General features: G+C 37.1%; 1 protein-coding gene and 1 long non-coding RNA gene across 2 annotated transcripts; both read left to right on the forward strand.

Moving 5' to 3' along the window:
* The first annotated feature begins 4,609 nt into the window (after positions 1–4,609).
* Positions 4,610–9,559, forward strand: LOC141586882 (inositol-3-phosphate synthase 1). The gene is made up of 9 exons (XM_074408278.1): positions 4,610–5,007; positions 5,203–5,271; positions 6,011–6,146; positions 6,805–7,052; positions 7,411–7,753; positions 7,832–8,008; positions 8,132–8,320; positions 8,417–8,479; positions 9,192–9,559. The coding sequence occupies exons 1-9, from the start codon at positions 4,817–4,819 to the stop codon at positions 9,309–9,311; spliced, it is 1,536 nt and encodes a 511-aa protein (XP_074264379.1). The 5' UTR covers positions 4,610–4,816; the 3' UTR covers positions 9,312–9,559.
* A 986-nt stretch (positions 9,560–10,545) lies between these two features.
* On the forward strand, positions 10,546–12,751 carry LOC141658794 (uncharacterized). The gene is made up of 3 exons (XR_012549431.1): positions 10,546–10,770; positions 10,868–10,936; positions 12,434–12,751. It is a non-coding gene; the product is annotated as an uncharacterized LOC141658794 (long non-coding RNA).
* Positions 12,752–13,106: the final 355 nt, after the last annotated feature.

Here is a 13,106-nt window from a genome sequence, read left to right on the forward strand (position 1 = left end):
TGCAACATCTATATTATTGAAACTGAGTACGAAAATCCTACATTTAAGTATACTTTATAAGATACTCGAAACAAGTAAGATCCCATCTCATAAACTGTCTTATCCTACATAAATCACATAATAACTATCAAAATACATCCTATGCACTTCTATAATACAAAACTCCTTATTAATACCCTTTAATTATCCATATTACTACTAACAATTAATAATTAACACCGCCATGAAAACCCCTAAATTCTAGGGTTTGGTCCAACGTAAAAATGAAGAATAAAGGATGAGTATCAACCTAATGGAAAAGAATGATAATGCATCAAACTTGCTGAATAATCCCTCCAAATCTAGGCCTGTTCATCTTGCTAGTGTTTAAGGGAAGCTTTTAGAGGATTATGGGTGTTTGACAGAGAGAGAGAGAGAGAGAGAGAGAGAGTAGAAAGTGTTCGAGGTTTGTTAGAATGAAGAAAAAACTGAAAAGGGAGTATATATAGTGAGGCCCAATAACACGGAGCCCATCATGCGAAATTAAGGTCTGGACCCGTACACTCGGTCGAGTGCACCAGCCACTCGGTCGAGTTTCACCTAAACAAAACACGGGTTAAACCCAGGAAGACACTCGATCATTCTACTCTTTCGAGTGTAGTGCCACTCGGTCGAGTACTCTGCTATACTCAGCCGAGTGCACGACTATAAACTACGGGTTATTACAGGTCTCCCTAAACTTTTGTGCTTAATCCATCTCTAACTCGTCTTCGCACTCCCCGTCGCATCACCTTCTTTGCCTCACATATGCCTCTCCATGTATAACAAGGATTATGCCCAAGATCAGCCTTCATATAATTCTGGTGAGGGAAGTAATTTTCACCCAATACCCTTACCATAAGACACTCACGAACCATCGTCAATCTCCACGCTTGTTTTTCCAAGAGCGCCATATTAAAATTATGGTAATCCCGAAAGCCCAAACCTCTAAGGCTTTTCGGTTTATAAATACTTTGACACGCTATCCAGGGTCTTTTCCTTATTCCATTTTTAGAGCCCCACCAAAACTGCAACACCAGTGAGCGAAGTCCGTCACAAAAATTGCCCGGGAGCTTGAAGATGCTCATCGCATAAGTAGGGATCGAATATCCCTACTTGCCTTCGAAAGCAGCATCCCATGCCTTCCATATAATTTTTTGCCCAACTTGTCTGGAATTACGCTCGAAATAACCTTTTTTGAATGTCCCACAACAGTTGGCAACCCCAAGTATTTCTCCTGCTTACAATCCGAACCCCGAGGTAATCAGCCACCTTGCCATGTCACTCCTCATTTGTGCATCTGCTAAACGGTAACATTATTTTATCATAATTCACCATTTGTCCCGATGCTTATATCTATATAACAACTTCTTCACATGACTAGCCTCCTCCTTTTTAGCCCTGGTAAAGAATATACTGTCATCTGCAAAGAGCAAGTGTGTTACCTCAGACGTATAAAGAGTCGCTCTAATCCCATGAATGACCCATTATCAGTCACCCTGCACATTAAACTTAATAGCCCCTCAACACAATGTATGAAAAGATAAGGCGATAATGGATCCCCTTGGCGAATTCCCCAGCTTGGCCTAAAATTTTGTGAGGGGACTTCATTAATTAGCACTTCAAAAGAAACTGACGACATACACTCGATCACCATATTAACCCAATTATTATCGAAGCCCCATTCGAATTAACACTCTCTAAAAAATGCCATCAACCCGGTCATATGCCTTGGCCATGTCAAGTTTAACCACCAAATACCCCTCCCCATTCCGTGTATTCTTCATATAATGCAGCCACAAGAATATTATCACACTGGTTAATCTACCTAGGGTAAAAGCACTCTGATTTTCAGACACCACATCACCGATAAATTGCTCCAGACGATTACCAGCACCTTCGAAATAAGCTTAAAAATGATATTGCATATACTAATTATACTTATAGGGCAAAAATCGATCATCTTGTCCGACGCATTTTTCTTTGGAATCAGCACAATATAGCTCCTATTAATAGCAACAGAGGTTGGAGCACCTCGCAATATACCAAGCACATTTCGAATCACCTATAGACTTAGAATATGCCAATAAGTTTGATATTAGAGACCATTCATCCCATCCGGCCCAAGGGGTTTGAGAGGATGCATACCATAGTTATAACAAATTTGGGACTTATGTCTAGATGATTGACTTATGTCTAAATGATTTGAGTAAATTATTACCCTACAAAGTCCTTGAAGAGTGTTTGGTTTACCAAAACAAGGCATAAAGTTATGGGTTTATATTTAGAATAATTCATACTTCATACACAAAATCAAATAGAAATCTCTTCATTTTCTCTCAATGGTTTAAATTTTATGCTAAAACAGTCTAATGATTGCATTTTTAAGTAATATAAATGATGATGTGAAGGTGGAACGAATGTGGCTCGTCGACATTTAGTGTATTAATCAGCCTGTTTTACAAGGTAAATGGTGAGCACAATTGCAAGATTCTAAAGTACAAATGACAACAAGTGGACCCTCTTTTATCTCCTAAAGAAGCAAAGGCCAATTAAAGAGCAAGACAACTTCACAAGGTTGCTGCCTCATGACTCAATTGCTGCCCAAGTAGTCCTTTTGGACTCTTGTGACTACTTTTTAGGTGTAATTTTCAACTTTCTATTTTTGTTTTGTAGTCCTTTTAATTGTAGCCCTTGGATTTGCTTTAAAATGAAGGGCCAAGATGTATTAAGAGCCTCTTTCTAAAAACCTCATATTCTCATTTCTCCAAATCTGAAATGTTACAAGGGATATGAGCTCTTTATATAGAGGCCTTTGGACTAAAACGGGGAGGCTCTTCTACGTGGTCCGAAATGGAGGCCAAACCAGCCACAAATGCACCAAGAAAATAGCGATAAAAGCAACATTACGGGGAACCGTTACAAACACAATAAAAACAGTACAAAAAGAAACCTAAAATCAGGCTAAAGATAGAACAGTCCCAGAAACTATTTAGCTCATCCTCAATCGTCCTTGCCCTTGCAATAGTATGAGCAAACGAGAAATGGAGGAGGATCGACAACCAAGAACAAACCACACTAACATCGATGCAACAATACTACCAAAATAGACTTGAAACAGGCTGTTTTGTGTTTGTATTGTTTCGGTTTCGAAGGGGCTGTTTTCGGGTTTTATTTGTGTGAATTTTATGCAACATAGAATGAAAGATAGAAGGATATGGCTTAAACGAGATCACGAAGCAAGTTTAACCCTAAGAGATCGTCCAAGCACTAAACAAAGGATTCACTCAACATCAAACACTAAGCAATGGAGGTTGCTCAAGCACTAAGCAAAAAGCTAAACAAAGGGTTTCTAAAAACCTCATATTCTCATTTCTCCAAATCTGAAATGTTATAAGGGATATGAGCTCTTTATATAAAGGCTCTTAATACATCTTGGCCCTTCATGTTAAAGCAAATCCAAGGGCTACAACTAAAAGGACTTCAAAACAAATATACAAAGCTGAAAATTACACTTAAAAAGTAGTCACAATAGTCCAAAAGGACTGCTTAGGTAGCAATTGAGTCATGAGGCAGCAGCCTTGTGAAGTTGTCCTGCTCTTTAATTGGCTTTGGCTTCTTTAGGAGACAAAAGAGTGTCCACTTGTTGTCATTTATGTTTTAGAATCTTGCAATTGTGCTCACCATTTTACCTTATAAAACAGGCTGTTTAATACACTAAATGTCGGCCAGCCACATTCGTTCCAGAAGAAAACCAATATAATATAAAAAATTGACGCTATTAGAGAAATATACTGCTTCATTTTCTAAAATGTAGAGGATCCTAACCCAAATAAAATCTATATGGTATTGAACATGTATTTCGAATTGTGTAAAAAAAAGTTTGTAATATATGGATTAAAGAATATGCATATTGGTTTACACAAGTAGAATATAAGTTCAATTAGTCTTGCTGAAGACGGGTCGGAACAAGTGACGAATAATATCACTCACAAAACGAATATGGGGGACAAGGTGGGGGTACCCTATGTGCTTTCCTCTCTCCTCTATTTGGGTCATTTGTGAGGGAAAATGGTATCCGTCACTCCAAAGTGACGGATACGTGCCGTCACAAATGAGATTTTGTGATATAAGTTCCACACCCAAACCCATGTCCCCAAATTTGGGACTTATGTCTAGAAACACAATAGAATTTCTTATCAAAAATATATTTAAAATATTTATTTGATAAATTAATTTTTTATATTAATAATTCACATATTCGAATATGTTAGTATTCGTATAAGATAATGGATTGTCAAAACAATATTAAAAACTTACTGTTTTGAATTTACATAGTTTCCATCTTATTAATATCAATTTTAGGATATACCCCGAAACCAAAAGATAAATACTTTGAAATTGCTATTGTGAATAATTATGATATAATTCGGGTAACGCCCAGGTTTTGAAATTTAGTACATTTTTAAATTAGAAAGATAAGCAAATGACTAAAATACCCTAAAATAAAATAGATTAAAAAATGACGGGAGGGAAGGAATATAAGCCAAGTGGAGGTCCATAAAGGCACAGGAGTTTGACTGGTCTATAAATACACAAGGCCAAGTTTGCAGAAGAAGAGGTAAGTCATTGAGTCCCCAAGTGTTAAAGCGTTGCACAGAAACGTGTGCAAGTGTTTGTAACTGAAATACACACATATACAACCTCGCTCTTTCCATTTCTTCTTTCATTGTTTCTTTCATATTATAAACAACCCAAGATCCTAATTTTACGCTCAGGAAATAAAAAATAAACAAAAATGTTCATAGAAAACTTCAAGGTCGAGAGCCCCAACGTTGAATACAGAGATGGTGAAATTCACTCGGTTTATAATTACCAAACCACCGAGTTGGTTCATGAGAACCGCAAGGGTTCCGGTTACCAGTGGACCGTTAAGCCCAAGTCCGTCAAATATCAGTTCCGCACCCAAACCCATGTCCCCAAACTTGGGTATCTATTTTATTCGTTTATTTTTTCAAAGTTCGATGATGACGATAAATTCTCGTGTAAAACAGTTTTATGTTATACTATTAAGCCTATTATTAATGATTAATTGATGGTAGATGATTCTATAATATTTTATTGTAAAACCGTTTAATTAAATATATGAACGTGTGAAACTAAATTTAAATGGTGTGTATTCAGGGTGATGCTAGTAGGATGGGGTGGCAATAACGGATGTACCCTGACAGGTGGTGTGATTGCGAATCGCGAGTAAGTTTCTCCATTTTATGGTTAATATTGAGATATGGTGATAATAGGTAAGGTCATGGGTTTAAATGCCCTCCCCTATATTGTACTCAAGCTTTGCGCCTTTTTCCACCTTAGATAAGGTATGTAGTTCCCTACTTTCCTGAGACTGTTCCTAAATTTATGGGCATATGCATCCTTGAACACCTAGATGGCTAGATAAATGAATTGTTATGATGATGCTTTTTAGAGATTCCTTGCGTTAGTCCCCCTAGAGCAATTTAAATGCTAAAACCCATGAAGGCGAGGTTTTTGGTTATGTGCCGAATAAATTGGATGGTTTAACTTCAACTATTGGTATTCTGTATTCCTTAACTAGTTTACAGGATGTGTTTTTTTGGTGCAAAGTTTACAGGATGTGTAAATGGGTAATGTGATTTACTTTTGTTAAATTGATATTGGTTTTAAGACACTGAGTTGACCTGGTTTAAGAAACAGCAAAATTTGACGGGGCGGATAAGATTAAAATGATTTTATGTCTGAACTACGAATGAGTTAGTTATTGAAAATGTCAGCCCGAATGGGCTAAAATTGAATTTGTTTAAAAACTGAGTTGACCCGATTTAAGAACCAAAATTTAAGGGGACGGTAATATGAATATTTTGAGTGATCTTATGCAATAATATATGAGCTGTTGAAGGAGTTGTGCATAATGGTTGAATCATTTGATATATATGGTTTAATTTGATTTTAATGGCGGCAGGGGAATTTCATGGGCGACAAAGGACAAGATTCAGCAAGCCAACTATTTCGGATCCCTCACTCAGGCTTCCTCCATTCGTGTTGGTTCCTTCAATGGAGAGGAAATTTATGCTCCTTTTAAGAGCCTCCTTCCCATGGTACTTGATCGATATCAATATTCCTTTTATTTCTCTGCCTACAATTGTTGATTTTGTATGACTTTAGATGATTAGAGGAAATCTATGTGTTCATTATAATCTTAATTCTAACGCAAACAGATACTAAGGAACAAAAAAGAAAAAATAAAAAAAATGTTCATATGTAGAAACCCACCATGTAGAACACTAGAACAGTGCGTTAAATAATCTATTAGTAGAAGAGGAGAATCATTGGATGGAGCACGATGTTCAACTGTACTACTATACAAAGGCACTGCTTGTATGGTTGAACTGTGCTGCACGTTGTCGCTTTGCAACATTGCTTGGACTATGCTGGAATGATTAATAGATTATGAATTTATGATTATACATTTATACATGACCATATAAGTTACAGCAACAATATCCCAGTGTCCTAAACCTTCCATCCATTGGCAAGGTAAGGAATTAGGGTGCTTTCAACCGTACCACTCTCTTTGAAACATAGAGAGGTCGTTTCTGAATGACCCTTAATGAAATTTACTCTACAATTCGACCGTTACTTCACAATAAAAAAAAGTGCACACCCTTCAAAAACTGTTCTTTTACTCCATCATATTCCACCGAAGTGGGAAACATGATCATATAATTAACATAAAATTACATGTAAATGAAACAGGTTAACCCAGATGACATTGTGTTTGGGGGATGGGACATAAGCAGCATGAACTTGGCTGATGCAATGACTAGGGCTAGAGTCTTGGACATTGATCTGCAGAAGCAATTGAGGCCTTACATGGAGCATATGGTTCCCCTCCCTGGAATATATGACCCTGATTTCATTGCGGCTAATCAAGATTCTCGTGCCAATAATATTATTAAGGGCACTAAAAAGGAACAAGTTGATCAAGTAATTAAGGACATAAGGTAGTATTCGTTTCTACACTCTCAGTTTCATCTCAGTTAACAGATTAGAATAGTACTCAGGCTCGTCATTTTCCCTCAAATATCCTTGTCGGAGAGGAAAAGCCGCACACAAAATATGGGTGTGGACATTGACACTGAACTCTTAAATTTAATCAAACATATGACTTTCTCGGAATATAACTGAGTCAGACTCTTGTGCGCGATTACCTGTATCCGAGTCTAGTAGCATAAGTTTTACGTATTGTTAGTAGTAGTATGTACTTCCGAGTTCCGATTATCTGATATCTTACCACTTTGATTAATACTAATACTAATTAAACTTTATGATTGATGCTGTGGAATAATATCCAAAATGAAGAGAGTTCAAGGAGAAGAACAAGGTGGACAAGGTGGTAGTGTTGTGGACAGGGAACACAGAGAGGTATAGCAACGTGGTGGTGGGATTGAATGACACCATAGAGAACTTGTTGGCAGCTGTAGAGAGGGACGAGTCCGAAATTTCTCCATCGACATTGTATGCATTGGCTTGCATTCTTGAACAAGTGCCTTTCATCAATGGAAGTCCTCAGAATACTTTTGTTCCTGGCCTCATTGACCTTGCCATTAAGAACAATAGTTTGATTGGAGGTGATGACTTCAAGAGTGGTCAGACCAAGATCAAATCCGTGCTTGTCGACTTCCTTGTTGGGGCCGGTATTAAGGTAACTTATATGTGAAACTCTGTATTAAGCTTACACGGTAAATGTGCATCTAACATCTGATGAAATGTAAAATTGTAGCCAACATCAATAGTGAGCTACAACCACTTGGGTAACAATGACGGTATGAACCTTTCAGCACCTCAGACTTTTAGGTCTAAAGAGATCTCTAAGAGTAATGTGGTCGATGACATGGTTGCGAGCAATGGCATTCTGTTTGAGCCTGGTGAACACCCTGATCATGTTGTGGTCATTAAGGTATTTATATTTCTCTAGCTCATGGGCTTGACCCTGTATTTCTTATAAGGCGGAAATCAATAACTGCTACTTGATGTTACGTATTTATGTTTACATTGCTTTTTTTTTTCCCCCTTAATGTAGTACGTGCCTTATGTGGGTGATAGCAAGAGAGCCATGGATGAGTACACATCTGAGATATTCATGGGTGGAAAGAACACTATAGTCATGCACAACACATGCGAGGACTCACTTTTGGCAGCTCCAATCATCCTCGACTTAGTCCTCCTTGCCGAGCTTAGCACTCGCATCCAGCTTAAGGGCGAACACGAGGTAACCGGCCATTAAGCTCATTTATCTTTTTACTTTTAGTTTTATTGTGATTAAGATGAAGCTTGTCTAATATTTTTTCGCGTGGAAATTGTACAGGACAAGTTTCATTCTTTCCATCCGGTTGCTACCATTCTCAGTTACCTTACCAAAGCCCCTCTTGTAAGACCTTTCCTCTTATGAATAATCATCTTTGATTAACAAAAAAAAAAAATCTTAGTCATGTGATCAATTGAAAAGGTCAAATGCAACGAAGTTTTTGTTTATTGAAGGCAAAGTGACTCACCAAATCGACTGCAACTAATATCGCAGTTTTCATTATAGGACGTCTGGAACAGCCTCCATGTGTTGTCAACATAGATTAAAAAAAAAACTGTATATGTCTGAGTCCCTTTACCACCCTTATGGGGAAGCACTTGAGGCATTAAGATAATGTTGGTACTTGGTACTGAAACCGTTGGGTTGGCCGACATAAACATAAAAACGTTTGGCACCATAGCTTCAGTTTGACAGTTAATAGTATCACGTCAATTTCATGTGGGTTCTAAACTTGTAATCCCACTCGAAAAAGCTACACAAAAACACATGAAGGAGACGGGTACTCGAAACATATTGGGACATGTTCCAATATTACACTATGCTTTTTTGATGTTACATTCAATTGAGGCCCATTTAAAGTCAGTGGTAGTCTCTATCTCCTATTATTTCAGTTACCAAGTGGCATCTTTAATACGGAGTAGCACTCACACTAAATGCCAATAATGCCATAGATTGGTACATAATCAATTGAAGTGTATGGTGGTCATTTTGAAGGTGGACATATTTAATATCGTATGGGGTATTAACTTTACGTTTAATATTGGGTAAATGACAGGTTCCACCAGGGACTCCAGTGGTAAATGCACTCTCCAAGCAGAGGGCAATGCTGGAAAACATTATGAGGGCTTGTGTTGGTTTGGCTCCTGAAAACAACATGATTCTCGAGTACAAGTGAGACTGGTGTGACCGCCCTACACCGAGAGATTTGGTAATAAAATCAATCTGAGACATAAGCTCTTTCTCCGCCAGCTCTCATCCTGTTCTCTGCTTTGTGTTACTGTGACCCAAAAGGTGTTGCCGTTACTGAAAATCCGACTCTCTTGGTTATTTTTCAGAGTCTTCGTTATGATCAGTTTTTTCCGCTTAGCTGAAATTGTAATTGTGGAACTATATTAATTAATGCAGTTGTTTTGATTCGTATAACTTTGTCTATAATGCTTGGACCCCTGTCCCCTGATGATTTTTCAAGTATCCGTGTTAAACATTCGTGTACACCAGTTTTTGAGAGGTTTCTCATGATGCATTTATTTTCTGTGAAATAGCTCCCAAATATTGCTGGATCGGATGGAATTTTTGTATATGATTTGATAGTATAATTTTTGGAAGTACAGTTTAGATTGTACAAGTACACTGCAGCACATATATGATTCGGAATGAGGGCTAAAAAAAAGGTCGGAATTTGAAGTTTGCAAGGGAATACCAATTTGGAGTTTTAACAAGTTTACAACTGTCCTTCGAACCTCGTTGCAACTGACCCCGCACGGGGCACACTGCAGTTTCATTACAATTAATCCTTAAAGAAAGGTGAAACCCACGCCATGCAATTCCATGGAAATGGTGGTCTTATTCATGGACCACGGGTTGGTATCTTGTCGTAGTTGGCCTTCCTCTGTACATTTGGCCTATTCCTTCTTCCTAACACTAGGGGGGGACCCTAGGACGGAACTCGAATTGAATTTCACTTTGTTTTACCCTTTATGTGGATACAAAAATGGAAGGAGTTTGTTTTTGCATGAAGCTGAATGAAGAAGAAATGTGTGGTGCATCTTCAAGTTCTAATGAGATTGGGTTGAATGAATTGTGTTGCAATTGTAGCGGTCTAAATTATTCGCCTGCTCCTATAATTCCTAAAATTAATGCGATTATATCTACTACTAATTTTTAATTTATCTTTCTGATGGATATTTTGTGTTAAATGTAACACCCGCGTTTTTCACGTTATAGTTTTAAAACGTTTTAATCATTTTATTTTCTTAATTATATTTAAATTATTCTTTTTATAAAAATATTGTTTTAGATGTAGAATAATAATAATAATAATAATAATAATAATAATAATAATAATAATAATGGCCATTTAGGACATAGTTAGAGTCTTAGGTCGGGTTTTTAGTCATTTCCGACTCATGTTGAGTTGTTTGGGCATATACTTGTTATTGGGCCTCTTTGCTCTCCTCTCCATTAAAAACTATTCCCTAACATCTCCTTCATCCTTTTTTCTGACTTCTTGTTCAAGACACCATTGAAAACCCTCCATTTGTAAACACAAGATCTCACATAACCCCTCCATTTCTCAACCAAATTCCTCCATTTTCTCGCCAATGTCCTCCTCTTCTCGCCCTTCTTCTTTCTAAGTAAGAAAGATGCAACTTTTTTTATACTTTTCATCAACTCCATCTTTCTAGGGTTGAAGTATACTAACCTTTTTCTTTGAATTTTGTGTTTTGCGAGAGACTTGAACGACCCGGAAGCGAATAGCTACAAGATAGACTACTCAATAGAAGATTGAAGTGCTAAAAGGTAAAGGTGATAGGTTACTCGGTATTATATCAAATTATGTGATTTAATTGTGAAAGTTTAGTCTTTTGATTGTTAAAGTTGATAACTTTACATGTTAATACATCTTTCTTACTTGAATAATTGTTGTTGGATGTTGTCTTTAAGTATTTGTGTGAGATATTGAGCATGTTGTCACAATTGTTATCATTTGGGTATAGTTGGATGTTTGAAATCGATTGCTTGTTAACTTTCCTATTCAAGTTATACGAAATCTCATGTTTAAATTACATGTTAAGTTAATTATTTAAGAAAGTTTATGTTAGAAATGTTTATGATTTTAAATGGGTAAAAAAGTATGTAAAAAACCGTCTCACTCGTGTATGAAATGGATGCAACGAACCTAGAACGAATCCCGACTTAAATGAACTCGTTCCAAGTTCGTCACATACTTCTTCTCACGGGTTACAGACCAACCCGCCCAAGCCCAAGGCCACCTCGCTCGAGATAATGAACAAAGACCAACCCCCTTACTCTACTAGCCAACTCGCTTGGGACATATTCATCCCGCCAGAGTTCAGGGCCAATTCGCCCGAGATAAGACCAACTCGCCCGAGTTATGCTCCAGTTCGACTTCTGGTTCATATACTTAGTTCAATCATTATTAGTTGTTTATACCTTGCTCAAGTAACATGTAAATATGAACTTTAATTCTTATTCATGTTATGAAAGTATGAAATGACGTAGTATAATTCATATTCGAGTTATAACTTGTTCATAATCGTTTATTTATCGAGGTCCAAGTATGAAATGCTTATCTTGAACATTTACTTGTGTTGAGTTGTATTCTCGTGGAAATGTCATCATGCTATACATTCTTGCTTGACTTGTTTATTCCTCTTTCGCGCCGTTCTGCCGAAATTTGGTTATCTCATTTTATTTTCGCCTCTTTCGCGCCGTTCTGCCTAATTCGGGGTACTCGACTTCTGTTCTGTCAATCGAGTCTTGGATGCGAAACATTTATCGCATGTCGAATCGGGAAACATTCATCCCGAGAGTCTAGCCAAGTTTAGACTAGGACCGTACTGTATTATCGTCGTTCTACCGGGAGGAAATGAGTCTAAGAGTAGTAAAGGTCTTGCATGATTTTGGATACTTGCATATGTCATTTGCCATTTAAATTTGTGCTCGTGATAACTAAGTCGTGTCTATATCTTTTTATTGTATGCTAAGCTTGTGCATGCTTAAGATAGGTTCACTTATGATTCTTTCATGCCTTCTCTTGTCATGTTAACCGATGTTGCTTTAAGTTCATTCTTAGTTACTTATCATCAAGTTGCTCATGTTAACATGTATGATCCATGTTTATCCTTGCTTTTCTATTCAGGTTAATGATATCTTGTATTCATCATGCCTTGCCTTAATTATGTTCTTATTTATGTCCGTTTTGATATAATATGGCTGGGAAAACCTTGAGTTACTTCCCACTGATTGTGACATTCATGTTTTCATGAATGACAGGTGATAATTGGTGCTACTTGGGGTGAAGACTTGTGTGAGCTAGCGAGTGTTGATTTTATCGTCAAACCTTTCGTTTTAAACTCACCTTTAAATATGTAATTTGTGGGAACGTTTCCCCTTGCTAACTAGACGTACGTTTTGTAATATTCTAAAGTTTGCCATCGTTTTAAATTCGTTTGCTTTGGAGAGTGGACACGCGTGTTCTAAATCTAAAAAGCTTTCAAAAACTCGTGTTTTCCTGATCCAAAAATGCCGAGCTCAAATGAAGAAGCAAATGAAGAAACATTCGGTTAACTTTTGATATGCAATCAACAAGAATGTTCGCTAAACTTCCAGATTCGTTCAGTTATTTTCAATGAGGAATATCTCAAAAACTATGACTTTTTTTTCACTGAAATCAATCGTAAATGAAAGTTCTTGATGTTAGCTTTCCAACGAGTCGTCTTACGCTTAATTCCGTTGAATAACGAGTGAGATATGGCCGTTTTAAGTTAGGCTGTCCAAATCCTACGGGAATGATGAATATGATCTCAGATAAGCCTCGAGGTCAAGTTCAGCTCAGAGTTTATTAAAGTCATACTTCCAGCATTATTAGGAATAGAAGTCTAATTAATATTACTGTTATTTTATATAATAAGGGTTTCCTAAAAATCATAGGATTAGTTTTTTTTTT

Source organism: Silene latifolia, chromosome 6 (genome assembly GCF_048544455.1).
Source record: "Silene latifolia isolate original U9 population chromosome 6, ASM4854445v1, whole genome shotgun sequence".
NCBI classification, from domain to species: domain Eukaryota; kingdom Viridiplantae; phylum Streptophyta; class Magnoliopsida; order Caryophyllales; family Caryophyllaceae; genus Silene; species Silene latifolia.

What these genes read in the sequence shown, in the direction of transcription:
- LOC141586882 (XM_074408278.1), top strand. Translation starts at nt 4,817, where the DNA reads ATGTTCATAGAAAACTTCAAGGTCGAGAGCCCCAACGTTGAATACAGA. An exon ending in ACCCATGTCCCCAAACTTGG is followed by an intron (nt 5,008 to 5,202) that starts GTATCTATTTTA and finishes GTGTGTATTCAG; the next exon opens with GGTGATGCTAGTAGGATGGG. An exon ending in CAAGTAATTAAGGACATAAG is followed by an intron (nt 7,053 to 7,410) that starts GTAGTATTCGTT and finishes TCCAAAATGAAG; the next exon opens with AGAGTTCAAGGAGAAGAACA.